Source organism: Nanorana parkeri, unplaced genomic scaffold (assembly GCF_000935625.1).
Source record: "Nanorana parkeri isolate BGI_ZX_2015 unplaced genomic scaffold, ASM93562v1 scaffold3511, whole genome shotgun sequence".
Taxonomy (NCBI): Eukaryota; Metazoa; Chordata; class Amphibia; order Anura; family Dicroglossidae; genus Nanorana; species Nanorana parkeri.
In genome coordinates, this window is record NW_017309779.1 from 33604 (window position 1) to 46362 (window position 12759).

Here is a 12759-nt window from a genome sequence, read left to right on the forward strand (position 1 = left end):
CCCCCCCCCACCCCCGGTGTACATTTCATGGAATGCTCGGGGGTAACACCACGGGAGGTGAGGAGGGAAAAGACAGGCCTGTTGTGGGCCCAAGGACGCTGCTTGCCAATGGTCATCAGAGGCGAAAAAAAAAAGCCTTTCTGCATTTCATAACCACCGACATCACAGTGCTGAGTCAACTTTACTAGATGCATGGAGTTTGTCGGGTACCTGAGCAACGTCGTCCGGGCTGGTCAGTGAGAAGGTGTGCCCGGCCAGTTGGTAGGCCTGGGCCTCGGTCTCGTTCAGCTTGGCCTGCATGACGTGTTTCTGTGTCTCACATTCCTCCATACTGAATCCGATGCCATTCAGCTCCAGGAGCGCCAGGCAGTAGTGAGTGGGCATCTCCACTTTGCAGAATACATCTGAGGATGAACAGCCTGAATGATACAACTACATCACAGACCATCCCTGGGGGGGTTCCAATTCCAAGGTGGCTCTAAAGGGCAGCTCCATTCACAAGTGAACTAGTTTGTGTCTCTGCCCCTCCCACAATGGTGAGATTCCTCCCAGTAGTTTGTGTCTCGGCCCCTCCCAGAATGGTGAGATTTCCTCCGGTAGTTTGTCTCTGCCCCTCCCAGAATGGTGAGATTTCCTCCGGTAGTTTGTCTCTGCCCCTCCCAGAATGGTGAGATTTCCTCCGGTAGTTTGTCTCTGCCCCTCCCAGAATGGTGAGATTTCCTCCGGTAGTTTGTCTCTGCCCCTCCCAGAATGGTGAGATTTCCTCCGGTAGTTTGTCTCTGCCCCTCCCAGAATGGTGAGATTTCCTCCGGTAGTTTGTCTCTGCCCCTCCCAGAATGGTGAGATTTCCTCCGGTAGTTTGTCTCTGCCCCTCCCAGAATGGTGAGATTTCCTCCGGTAGTTTGTCTCTGCCCCTCCCAGAATGGTGAGATTTCCTCCGGTAGTTTGTCTCTGCCCCTCCCAGAATGGTGAGATTTCCTCCGGTAGTTTGTCTCTGCCCCTCCCAGAATGGTGAGATTTCCTCCGGTAGTTTGTCTCTGCCCCTCCCAGAATGGTGAGATTTCCTCCGGTAGTTTGTCTCTGCCCCTCCCAGAATGGTGAGATTTCCTCCGGTAGTTTGTCTCTGCCCCTCCCAGAATGGTGAGATTTCCTCCGGTAGTTTGTCTCTGCCCCTCCCAGAATGGTGAGATTTCCTCCGGTAGTTTGTCTCTGCCCCTCCCAGAATGGTGAGATTTCCTCCGGTAGTTTGTCTCTGCCCCTCCCAGAATGGTGAGATTTCCTCCGGTAGTTTGTCTCTGCCCCTCCCAGAATGGTGAGATTTCCTCCGGTAGTTTGTCTCTGCCCCTCCCAGAATGGTGAGATTTCCTCCGGTAGTTTGTCTCTGCCCCTCCCAGAATGGTGAGATTTCCTCCGGTAGTTTGTCTCTGCCCCTCCCAGAATGGTGAGATTTCCTCCGGTAGTTTGTCTCTGCCCCTCCCAGAATGGTGAGATTTCCTCCGGTAGTTTGTCTCTGCCCCTCCCAGAATGGTGAGATTTCCTCCGGTAGTTTGTCTCTGCCCCTCCCAGAATGGTGAGATTTCCTCCGGTAGTTTGTCTCTGCCCCTCCCAGAATGGTGAGATTTCCTCCGGTAGTTTGTCTCTGCCCCTCCCAGAATGGTGAGATTTCCTCCGGTAGTTTGTCTCTGCCCCTCCCAGAATGGTGAGATTTCCTCCGGTAGTTTGTCTCTGCCCCTCCCAGAATGGTGAGATTTCCTCCGGTAGTTTGTCTCTGCCCCTCCCAGAATGGTGAGATTTCCTCCGGTAGTTTGTCTCTGCCCCTCCCAGAATGGTGAGATTTCCTCCGGTAGTTTGTCTCTGCCCCTCCCAGAATGGTGAGATTTCCTCCGGTAGTTTGTCTCTGCCCCTCCCAGAATGGTGAGATTTCCTCCGGTAGTTTGTCTCTGCCCCTCCCAGAATGGTGAGATTTCCTCCGGTAGTTTGTCTCTGCCCCTCCCAGAATGGTGAGATTTCCTCCGGTAGTTTGTCTCTGCCCCTCCCAGAATGGTGAGATTTCCTCCGGTAGTTTGTCTCTGCCCCTCCCAGAATGGTGAGATTTCCTCCGGTAGTTTGTCTCTGCCCCTCCCAGAATGGTGAGATTTCCTCCGGTAGTTTGTCTCTGCCCCTCCCAGAATGGTGAGATTTCCTCCGGTAGTTTGTCTCTGCCCCTCCCAGAATGGTGAGATTTCCTCCGGTAGTTTGTCTCTGCCCCTCCCAGAATGGTGAGATTTCCTCCGGTAGTTTGTCTCTGCCCCTCCCAGAATGGTGAGATTTCCTCCGGTAGTTTGTCTCTGCCCCTCCCAGAATGGTGAGATTTCCTCCGGTAGTTTGTCTCTGCCCCTCCCAGAATGGTGAGATTTCCTCCGGTAGTTTGTCTCTGCCCCTCCCAGAATGGTGAGATTTCCTCCGGTAGTTTGTCTCTGCCCCTCCCAGAATGGTGAGATTTCCTCCGGTAGTTTGTCTCTGCCCCTCCCAGAATGGTGAGATTTCCTCCGGTAGTTTGTCTCTGCCCCTCCCAGAATGGTGAGATTTCCTCCGGTAGTTTGTCTCTGCCCCTCCCAGAATGGTGAGATTTCCTCCGGTAGTTTGTCTCTGCCCCTCCCAGAATGGTGAGATTTCCTCCGGTAGTTTGTCTCTGCCCCTCCCAGAATGGTGAGATTTCCTCCGGTAGTTTGTCTCTGCCCCTCCCAGAATGGTGAGATTTCCTCCGGTAGTTTGTCTCTGCCCCTCCCAGAATGGTGAGATTTCCTCCGGTAGTTTGTCTCTGCCCCTCCCAGAATGGTGAGATTTCCTCCGGTAGTTTGTCTCTGCCCCTCCCAGAATGGTGAGATTTCCTCCGGTAGTTTGTCTCTGCCCCTCCCAGAATGGTGAGATTTCCTCCGGTAGTTTGTCTCTGCCCCTCCCAGAATGGTGAGATTTCCTCCGGTAGTTTGTCTCTGCCCCTCCCAGAATGGTGAGATTTCCTCCGGTAGTTTGTCTCTGCCCCTCCCAGAATGGTGAGATTTCCTCCGGTAGTTTGTCTCTGCCCCTCCCAGAATGGTGAGATTTCCTCCGGTAGTTTGTCTCTGCCCCTCCCAGAATGGTGAGATTTCCTCCGGTAGTTTGTCTCTGCCCCTCCCAGAATGGTGAGATTTCCTCCGGTAGTTTGTCTCTGCCCCTCCCAGAATGGTGAGATTTCCTCCGGTAGTTTGTCTCTGCCCCTCCCAGAATGGTGAGATTTCCTCCGGTAGTTTGTCTCTGCCCCTCCCAGAATGGTGAGATTTCCTCCGGTAGTTTGTCTCTGCCCCTCCCAGAATGGTGAGATTTCCTCCGGTAGTTTGTCTCTGCCCCTCCCAGAATGGTGAGATTTCCTCCGGTAGTTTGTCTCTGCCCCTCCCAGAATGGTGAGATTTCCTCCGGTAGTTTGTCTCTGCCCCTCCCAGAATGGTGAGATTTCCTCCGGTAGTTTGTCTCTGCCCCTCCCAGAATGGTGAGATTTCCTCCGGTAGTTTGTCTCTGCCCCTCCCAGAATGGTGAGATTTCCTCCGGTAGTTTGTCTCTGCCCCTCCCAGAATGGTGAGATTTCCTCCGGTAGTTTGTCTCTGCCCCTCCCAGAATGGTGAGATTTCCTCCGGTAGTTTGTCTCTGCCCCTCCCAGAATGGTGAGATTTCCTCCGGTAGTTTGTCTCTGCCCCTCCCAGAATGGTGAGATTTCCTCCGGTAGTTTGTCTCTGCCCCTCCCAGAATGGTGAGATTTCCTCCGGTAGTTTGTCTCTGCCCCTCCCAGAATGGTGAGATTTCCTCCGGTAGTTTGTCTCTGCCCCTCCCAGAATGGTGAGATTTCCTCCGGTAGTTTGTCTCTGCCCCTCCCAGAATGGTGAGATTTCCTCCGGTAGTTTGTCTCTGCCCCTCCCAGAATGGTGAGATTTCCTCCGGTAGTTTGTCTCTGCCCCTCCCAGAATGGTGAGATTTCCTCCGGTAGTTTGTCTCTGCCCCTCCCAGAATGGTGAGATTTCCTCCGGTAGTTTGTCTCTGCCCCTCCCAGAATGGTGAGATTTCCTCCGGTAGTTTGTCTCTGCCCCTCCCAGAATGGTGAGATTTCCTCCGGTAGTTTGTCTCTGCCCCTCCCACAATGGGAAGATTTCCTCCTTAGTAGTTTGTGTCTCTGCCCCTCCCAGAATGGTGAGATTTCCTCCAGTAGTTTGTGTCTCTGCCCCTCCCACAATGGGGAGATTTCCTCCAGTAGTTTGTGTCTCTGCCCCTCCCACAATGGTGAGATTTCCCCCAGTAGTTTGTGTCTCTGCCCTTCCCACAATGGTGAGATTTCCTCCAGTAGTTTGTGTCTCTGCCCCTCCCACAATGATGATTTCCCCCAGTATTTTGGGTCTCTGCCCCTCCCACAATGGTGAGATTTCCTCCAGTAGTTTGTGTCTCTGCCCCTCCCACAATGGTGAGATTTCCGCCAGTAGTTTGTGTCTCTGCCCCTCCCCCTGGAACCCCCAGAAGTTCCAGGAAACTAGTCCGTGACTGGGCCTTTAGTGATACGGAGCAAACAGGATCCTAACATGTCACTAAGATGACAACTGTCCCCCAATACCTGAACCCTTCAAACACTTAAAGGCCTTCATACACCAACACAAGTGGTCAATTGGAGGACATGCCCTTTAAGATGAGAGGGGGAGGGGTCATTACCTTGCAGCTTCTCTCTTTCTAGCAGCCCGTTCAGCTTGGTCATGATGCTGAAGACGAGAACCGCTTCTATGGCCGCCCTGTAACGCCCCGACTGGTCACCATCAGCACAGAGCCCCAGGCTCTGAACTCCTTGGCCCGTCCCCACTCCGTCCAGCAGGGGGAGCTCATGCGGCAGGAAGTTTGCCACCATGTTGTGGATGGTCCGTTCCTTGGAGCCGGGATCCAGCAACCAGCAGGCCACCTACAGAAGAGAAGAATTGGGATTACAGGAGATTTCCCATCACCAGGTTCCGCTGCACCGACGGCACAAAGTGGTTGTGAATCCCAACCGGAGGGCAATTAGAGTGCTTGGTGCTCCCATCTCGGCACTGCTGATCTCCTGCAGCCGCTTTCTATCTACATAGCCTAGGAAGCCGCACACTGCTGTTCAGTATGCTCTGAAAACAACTTTATTGTTCCAGCACCGTTAAGGACACTCCACCCACAGACAAATTTTGTCCTCTGCTGGGGATTAATTGCAGAGCTGTCTCTATGATTAATGCCCAGCAGGGGGCAGAATGCATCATAGAGCTGTCTCTACAATGAATGCTCAGCAGGGGGCAGAACATATCATAGAGCTGTCTCTACAATGAATGCCCAGCAGGGGGCAGAACATATCATAGAGCTGTCTCTACAATGAATGCCCAGCAGGGGGCAGAACATATCATAGAGCTGTCTCTACAATGAATGCCCAGCGGGGGGCAGAACATATCATAGAGCTGTCTCTACAATGAATGCCCAGCAGGGGGCAGAACATATCATAGAGCTGTCTCTACAATGAATGCCCAGCAGGGGATAAGGATAAAGGGGTGCACTGTACATGGGAGAGGGGGAGGTGCCATGTACTGGAGGAGGTGCTCTGTGCCAGAGGATAAGAGGGTTCCCCGTACAGGGGAGAGGGGGAGGTGCACTGTGCCAGAGGATAAGGGGGTGCCCTGTACCAGAGGATAAGGGGGTGCCCTGTACAGGGGAGAGGGGGAGGTGCCCTGTACTGGAGGAGGTGCTCTGTGCCAGAGGATAAGGGGGTGCCCTGTACTGGAGGAGGTGCTCTGTGCCAGAGGATAAGGGGGTGCCCTGTACTGGAGGAGGTGCTCTGTGCCAGAGGATAAGGGGGTGCCCTGTACTGGAGGAGGTGCTCTGTGCCAGAGGATAAGGGCGTGCCCTGCACAGGGGAGAGGGGGAGGTGCCCTGTACTGGAGGAAAGGGGGTGCCCTGTGCTGGAGGAGGTGCTCTGTACTGGTTCCCATCCCCCCTCATCAACATGATAATTAAATAAAGAGAGGAGGACGCACCTTTGGGTCCTGGAAGTGTCCTGTGATGGAGGCCTGGCAGCCCAGGACGAGGGCCTTGTACTGCTCAATGAAGTTGTACACCATGATGGCCCTCTGAGCTTCCTTCAGCTGCAATGTGGACTGGAGGTGCCAGAGCCGGTCCTTCACCGAGAGGTTCTGATCCAGCGGAGGAGGGGCCAGGCTGGCGCTAATGTCTACGAAGAAAGGAAACCCAAAACTGGATATCACACCCACCAACATGAAAGAAACACATATAGTCGGATTATACTGCTGCCTGCGGGAGGAATGGACAATGGCAAACCTAAAAAATCATAGGCCGGCCTCTGTAGGACACCTCGTCTACCCGGCATGAACGGAAAAACCACAGAGGGGCGGGACCTTCAAATTGACTTTTATGGCAAGTACAAAAATCAAATGTTCTTCCTTGTCCAGGAAAAAGGGAATTCATATAAAGTCTGGGTGTCCAAAAGCAGTCCAACCGAGGGGCCATCTGAAGGATCAACACTCAGAGGTGCATGGATGACAGATCGCCTCCTACTAGATGTGGGAACCTGCCAACATGACCAAGGAGAAAGAACTGAGGATTACCCTGATCCTGCAGACCACGATAGGGAAGACCACCAATCACCCTGATCCTCCAGACCAGGATGAAGACCACCGATAACCCTGATCCTCCAGGCCAGGATAGGGAAGACAACCAATGCCAATGACCCTGATCCTCCAGACCAGGATGAAGAAGTTCACTGATCACCCTGATCCTCTAGACCAGGATTAAGACCACTGATCACCCTGGTTCCCCAAACCAGGATGGAGAAGACCACCGATCACCCTGGTTCCCCAAACCAGAATGGAGAAGACCACCGATCACCCTGGTTCCCCAAACCAGAATGGAGAAGACCACCGATCACCCTGATCCTCCAGACCAGGATGAAGAAGTTCACTGACCACCCTGATCCTCCAGACCAGGGTGAAGACCACTGATCACCCTGGTCCTCCAGACCAGTATGGAGAAGACCACCAATCACCCTGCTCCTCCAGACCAGGATGAAGAAGACCACCGATCACCCTGATCCTCCAGACCAGGATGAAGAAGACCAAAAATATGTCCATCCTCCTATGACACTAGCAAAAAAATGGATGCATGCCGGGTGGAGGAAGGGTAAAACTGGGGGCTGGCTTTTGATTTTTCTGGTTGCCAGTGCCCACTCCTCCTGCAGGTGGCAGTTTAACCCAACTGAATTCCTGTGTCCCTCAATGGACAAGAACAAATGTATTTTCTCCACTTTGCCTGCCAATTGTCACTCGCACTGAACTGTTATAGTTGTGCAGCCTTACATCTCAAAGATGAAATGTTTTTTCCATTTACTTGTATTCTCTCCCTGTCAGAGCAGAAGCATCAAACTGTTAGACCCCCACAGAGGCTGTCCTATCTCCTGCATGAACTCAGTGCTGTTAACAGACATGCAAAAAGAGGCATAACAAAGCTTTGCCACTGACACAGTGTCTGTTGTTATCCTTGGACTACGGCAGAGGTTAGGTCATCCTCTATGGGGGCCTTACAGCTCGAAACTGGGCTGACAGTTCACCTCAGACAGGGAGAGGATACAACTAAATAACCGCATACAACCGCAGTTCTGTCCTACCTCTCTGTCCCTGAGAGGTAGGACAGAACTGTTGTACTTAACACCGACTTAACTTTATTTAATGCGGATTAAAGCTTCAAACGTGAAGGATTCCCCGTCCAAAGACCGCCCACCCTTGACGCGTTTCACCCATACGGGCTTAGTCATAGATATACCAATGCAGAGGACCTGCCAATCACCAAGCTTACCCCCAGCGGCTCACCTGACTGATCCTGCTCTCGCTGTAAGGACAGGTAATAAGCATCCTTCCCTCCCCAGCACACAGCCACGCCGACCAGCAGGACGTCATCCCAGCCCTGGATGGGTAGGCCGTCTTCCTTGGCTTGTATGTGCCTCGGCGACCGAGCTGAGAGATCACAAAAACAGCAATTAAGCAAAATAAAAGCACCAATTGTACAACAAACTCGGGGAGCCCAGAGCGGGCGGGACTTCGGGGGGAGCCCAGAGCGGGCGGGACTTCGGGGGGAGCCCAGAGCGGGCGGGACTTCGGGGGGAGCCCAGAGCGGGCGGGACTTCGGGGGGAGCCCAGAGCGGGCGACGGGGGGAGCCCACAGCGGGCGGGAGCATGGATCGTATGATGGCGGGAAATGGAAAAAGAACACTCACCTGGTTTAAACCTGCCTCCAATGCAGGACCGGGAAGATGCTGGTTGCGTCCTCTTCTCGCAGGCCACAGACAAAGAGAAGGTCTTCTGGTTCCGCCACTCCCTCAGAAAAGTCTGAAAGAGATTCTGGTCGCTGGCCACGTCGATGATGCCGAATTCCTCTGAGCTGGACGGCGGGAGGGGGGCAGAGTCCTGGGATAACTGCAGAGAGAAACCTTCATCCAGAACAGGCTCATCCTCGCCAACCTCCATATATTCCTCGAGTTCACTCTGTGACCCCAACAACATCTCCTCGTCTACATCAAGAGATGGGAAGATCAGGCCCTCAGCAAACTCATCTCTCTTTCCAGATTTCACACAAGACATTCCCATCATCATTCCTGAGGTGGGCACGCTGGGCGGCGTTGGAGGAATGAGGTCATTTCGGCTCTCCGGTCTGGACTTGGGTTTTTCTGATGCAACATTATGGGTTGACTTACAAGTACCAGCAGCAAGAAAATGATGGTCCATAGATGGAGATTCAGGTCCTAAACATAAAGGTGGTTCCTGGCTGAGGGCTTTTGGGTAGATCTCTTTTACACAAGGATCCACAAGGATCTGTTGTGGTTGAGTCATGTGCGGGTCTTGGGACTTGCGATTGCCTGCAGGACTTGGGCACTGATCCAGAAGCTCTTGCATCCCTTGTGTCAAGCTGAAGGAGAGATCAGACCACTCATGATCTCTTACTGTGGCCATCCTCTCCTGTCTTTCAAGACTCTTTTCAAGATTCATGATCTCACATGCTTCTGGGTCTGGCCATTGGGGAATTTTAGTCTGCGAGACTTGAGGTAGCTCTGCGTGATCTAGAACCTCCACCATCTGGAATGAATCAAGCTGAGAGAACGAAAGTGATGCTTGTCCACACTCCATGGGTTGCTCCTGCTCTTCCGTCATGTCTTCAGCAGGTAGACCGAGCTGAACCGTAGCCTCTGGCTCTTTGTCACCTCCACTTGCTGGGTTTATGGCAGGTTCCTCTAATTTAGGGACAATACCCAGATCCTCATTGAAGCTGTCAAACAGAAAACTGTCGCTCATGTTCAGACTCGTTTCTGCAACTTTATTACAATGTGAACCATCTTCTTCTTCCGGAGCGACATAGTTCTGTATCTCAGATGAGACCCGGTCAAGGTTCTGTGGTGGACTTCTCTCTTTTGTAGGTTGGGTATGTAAAGTCTGAAAGAAGCTCTGGAGCTGCGTGTCTGTGAGGGAAACATCATTACCCTTCAACCATGAGTACGTCTCAAAGTTCTTCAACGGTGCCTCCCTTTCCGGTCCTCCAGAGACCTCTCTGGGCTCACCTGAGCCATTTAAACCTTCCTGAACACCATTCACGGTCACCAGACTTGAATGGCTCATTTGTTCTCCTCTTGGATCTCCAGCATCAACATGTGCCCTCTCTCTAACAACCTCAACGGCGGCCAGGCTCTGCGTGCCGGAGATCTCTTGCGACAGCTCAGCTTCCGGCTTTGAATCTCCGTCTCGCCGCTCCGTCTCCGGCGCCGCCTGCTGCTGCATCAACTTCTCAGTCTGAGTGTCCAACTGAAAGCTGTCCTCAAAAGTCCTCGATGCCGCGCAGATATCTGGAGAGCGGACGTTTCCAAGGAAACGCGGGACGGTTTTTGTTTCCGAGGTCTCAGAAGTCGGCTCTGTTGGTCTACAAGGGGCCTCCGTCCCCTCTTGTTTGAGGGGAATGGATCCAAGAACAGATTGAGGTTTCTGGAGCGTGTCGGAAGGCTCAGAGGGAGCTGGTGGTGATGCATTGGCAGCTCCTGTACCTTCTACGTCAGGACGTTCTCCTTGTATATACCGTGAGGGATCTTTTATTTCACAAAGGGGCAATTTCTTATTTTGCTCTCCAGCCGTCCCTTTCATCACCGGGTCATATCGCAGAACATCAGAGTCCGGGTCAATGCTAACTGAAGATTCTCCTCTTGGTTTATTGTCCACCTTCTCCCGAATGTTCTTGAAAAGATCGGTCATCGGTGGACTCGTTAATGTTCTCTTAGGTTGTGTTTCATTGGAAGCATGTGACAAAGGTTCTGGAATATTCTCTTTATTGGTGTCCAATGCAACGTTTGCTCTGGTTATTGGGGGTTCAGTGGACAAGCCATCATTCTGGTGCACGAGTACCTCCTTCTTGGTAGGTAAGGTTGCCTCCTGCGCCGAGTTTTGTACATGTCCTGGTCCCATAGTGCTGGTCAATGTGGTCGTCTTGAAACTCTCAGGATCTGCGGTGTGTTCACTTTTCCCCGCGCGTGGATCACTTTCCGGTGGATTCCCGGCTGACGTCGAGGCCTTTTCTGACCTCTTGTCTTGCCCGGAGGGAGAATGGACGCTGTTGCCCGGAGACGATCCAGAAGGGGTGAGCGAGGAATCGAAGCTTCCGTCGGGATCCCACCGTATCCCCATCCCTGCCAGGTCTTCCCTCAACAGTTTCCGGGCCACCTCCACAATCAGCTCGGCCGCTTCCCTCTCGGTCAGCCCCTTCTTCCCGGATATCCAGATGCACCGAGCTGCCCGGCGCTCCTGAGCCGCGTCCTCATCTTCATCCACGGCTCGGCGGACACTGCGCAGACACAGAGAGAGAGGTTAGGACGCAGCTTTACAATTCATCACAAGCCAACCCAAAAATAAAAGGCGACAGCCGGGCAAGTTCCCGGAGCCAAATGCAGCCACGTGCCGGTGACCACACTTCTCTTCATTGCAATTAGGCAATACAGTGTGGTCACCAACCTGCCCGCAACCTGGGAGTGAAGTGCGGCACACTGATGAGGTCATCACTCTCTCCGTCTGCAAGCATGTGTTCAGTGTTTACCGAGAGCACTGTGCAAAGGAGAAGAGCTCGGATTGGCTCAGCATTTCCCCTCCCTCTCCCAGTCTAAGTTCTGCAGCGCAGAAGGCTGATAACAGAACAGATTCATTGAAGGTTCCATGAGTCATGACGTCCTATACAGGATACAGGACGCCGAGGGACATTGGCAGGGAGCGGAGTAACAGCCAGCCAGCTCCCAGGTTCAGGTGAGCATAACTGTTTTTAATTTAGCCCCAATTCCTTCACCCCTCAGATCACCCCAATTCCTGCACCTTCACCCCTCAGATCACCCCAATTCCTGCACCTTCACCCCTCAGATCACCCCAATTCCTGCACCTTCACCCCTCAGATCACCCCAATTCCTGCACCTTCACCCCTCAGATCACCCCAATTCCTGCACCTTCACCCCTCAGATCACCCCAATTCCTGCACCTTCACCCCTCAGATCACCCCAATTCCTGCACCTTCACCCCTCAGATCACCCCAATTCCTGCACCTTCACCCCTCAGATCACCCCCAATTCCTGCACCTCCCCCACTCATATCACCCCAATTCCTGCACCTTCACCCCTCAGATCACCCCCAATTCCTTCACCCCTCATATCACCCCAAATCCTGCCCCTTCACCCCTCAGATCATCCCCAATTCCTGAACCTTCACCCCTCAGATCATCCCCAATTCCTGAACCTTCACCCCTCATATCACCCCAATTTCTGCCCCTAAACCCCCCAGATCACCCCAATTCCTGCACCTTCACCCTTCAGATCACCCCAATTTCTGCACCCTCACCCCTCAGATCACCCCAATTCCTGCACATTCACCCCTCAGATCACCCCAATTCCTGCACATTCACCCCTCATATCACCCCAATTCCTGCACCTTCGCCCCTCAAATCACCCCAATTCCTACACCTTCCCCCCTCAGATCACCCCAATTCCTGCACATTCACCCCTCAGATCACCCCAATTCCTGCACATTCACCCCTCATATCACCCCAATTCCTGCACCTTCACCCCTCAAATCACCCCAATTCCTGCACCTTCACCCCAATTCCTTCACCCCTCAGAACACCCCAATTCCTTCACCTACCGTGTAGACAAAACGATAAAAAAAATGACACATGTAGAAAACCAGGATGGAGAACAGACGCTACTTAAAGAAGAACTCCGGGCAAAAGTGTCCTTAGCCCTTGCAGTGGGGCTACCCCAACACTGTGCACTGCAAAGGTTAAGTGCTAAAAAAAACAGTAATGCCCACCCGAACCTCAGGGCCGGCTCCCTGCTTCTCCTACACTGCAGCATTTTGTAGCAGATGGGGGGGGGAGGGGGTCAGACTGTACAGCAGACAGGGTCACTCACCTTTTAAAGGGCACTGCGTTCTTCAGTGCCGCCTCCACGTCAGTGACGTTCCCTCTGGCGAGTTCGCTGATGGTAATGAAACCGGCATTGTAGAGCGCTCGGGCCCGCTGAGCGTTAAGCAGGTCCAGGCGGACCAGATCGCAGAGCTCGCGCTGCACGCCAAATGTCAAGCGGCTCTGAAACTGCGACAGCAAGAGTTCCATGTTGTGCCAACCCAGACGACTGCAGAACACCGTCACTATACCTGCAACACAGACAGAACACCG

General features: G+C 53.1%; 1 protein-coding gene across 1 annotated transcript in view; it reads right to left on the reverse strand.

The window, feature by feature from the left end:
* The window catches only part of LOC108803229 (DNA polymerase theta-like), a gene marked incomplete at its 5' end in the record, with an annotated part of 26906 nt that extends 14168 nt beyond the window's left edge, over nt 1-12738 (reverse strand). The window contains 6 exons of the mRNA XM_018575069.1: nt 211-404; nt 4708-4948; nt 6039-6232; nt 7884-8027; nt 8288-10890; nt 12494-12738. Of these exons, the coding sequence (XP_018430571.1) occupies nt 211-404; nt 4708-4948; nt 6039-6232; nt 7884-8027; nt 8288-10890; nt 12494-12738 (3621 nt within the window). The remainder of the gene's footprint in view (nt 1-210; nt 405-4707; nt 4949-6038; nt 6233-7883; nt 8028-8287; nt 10891-12493) is intronic.
* Nucleotides 12739-12759: the final 21 nt, after the last annotated feature.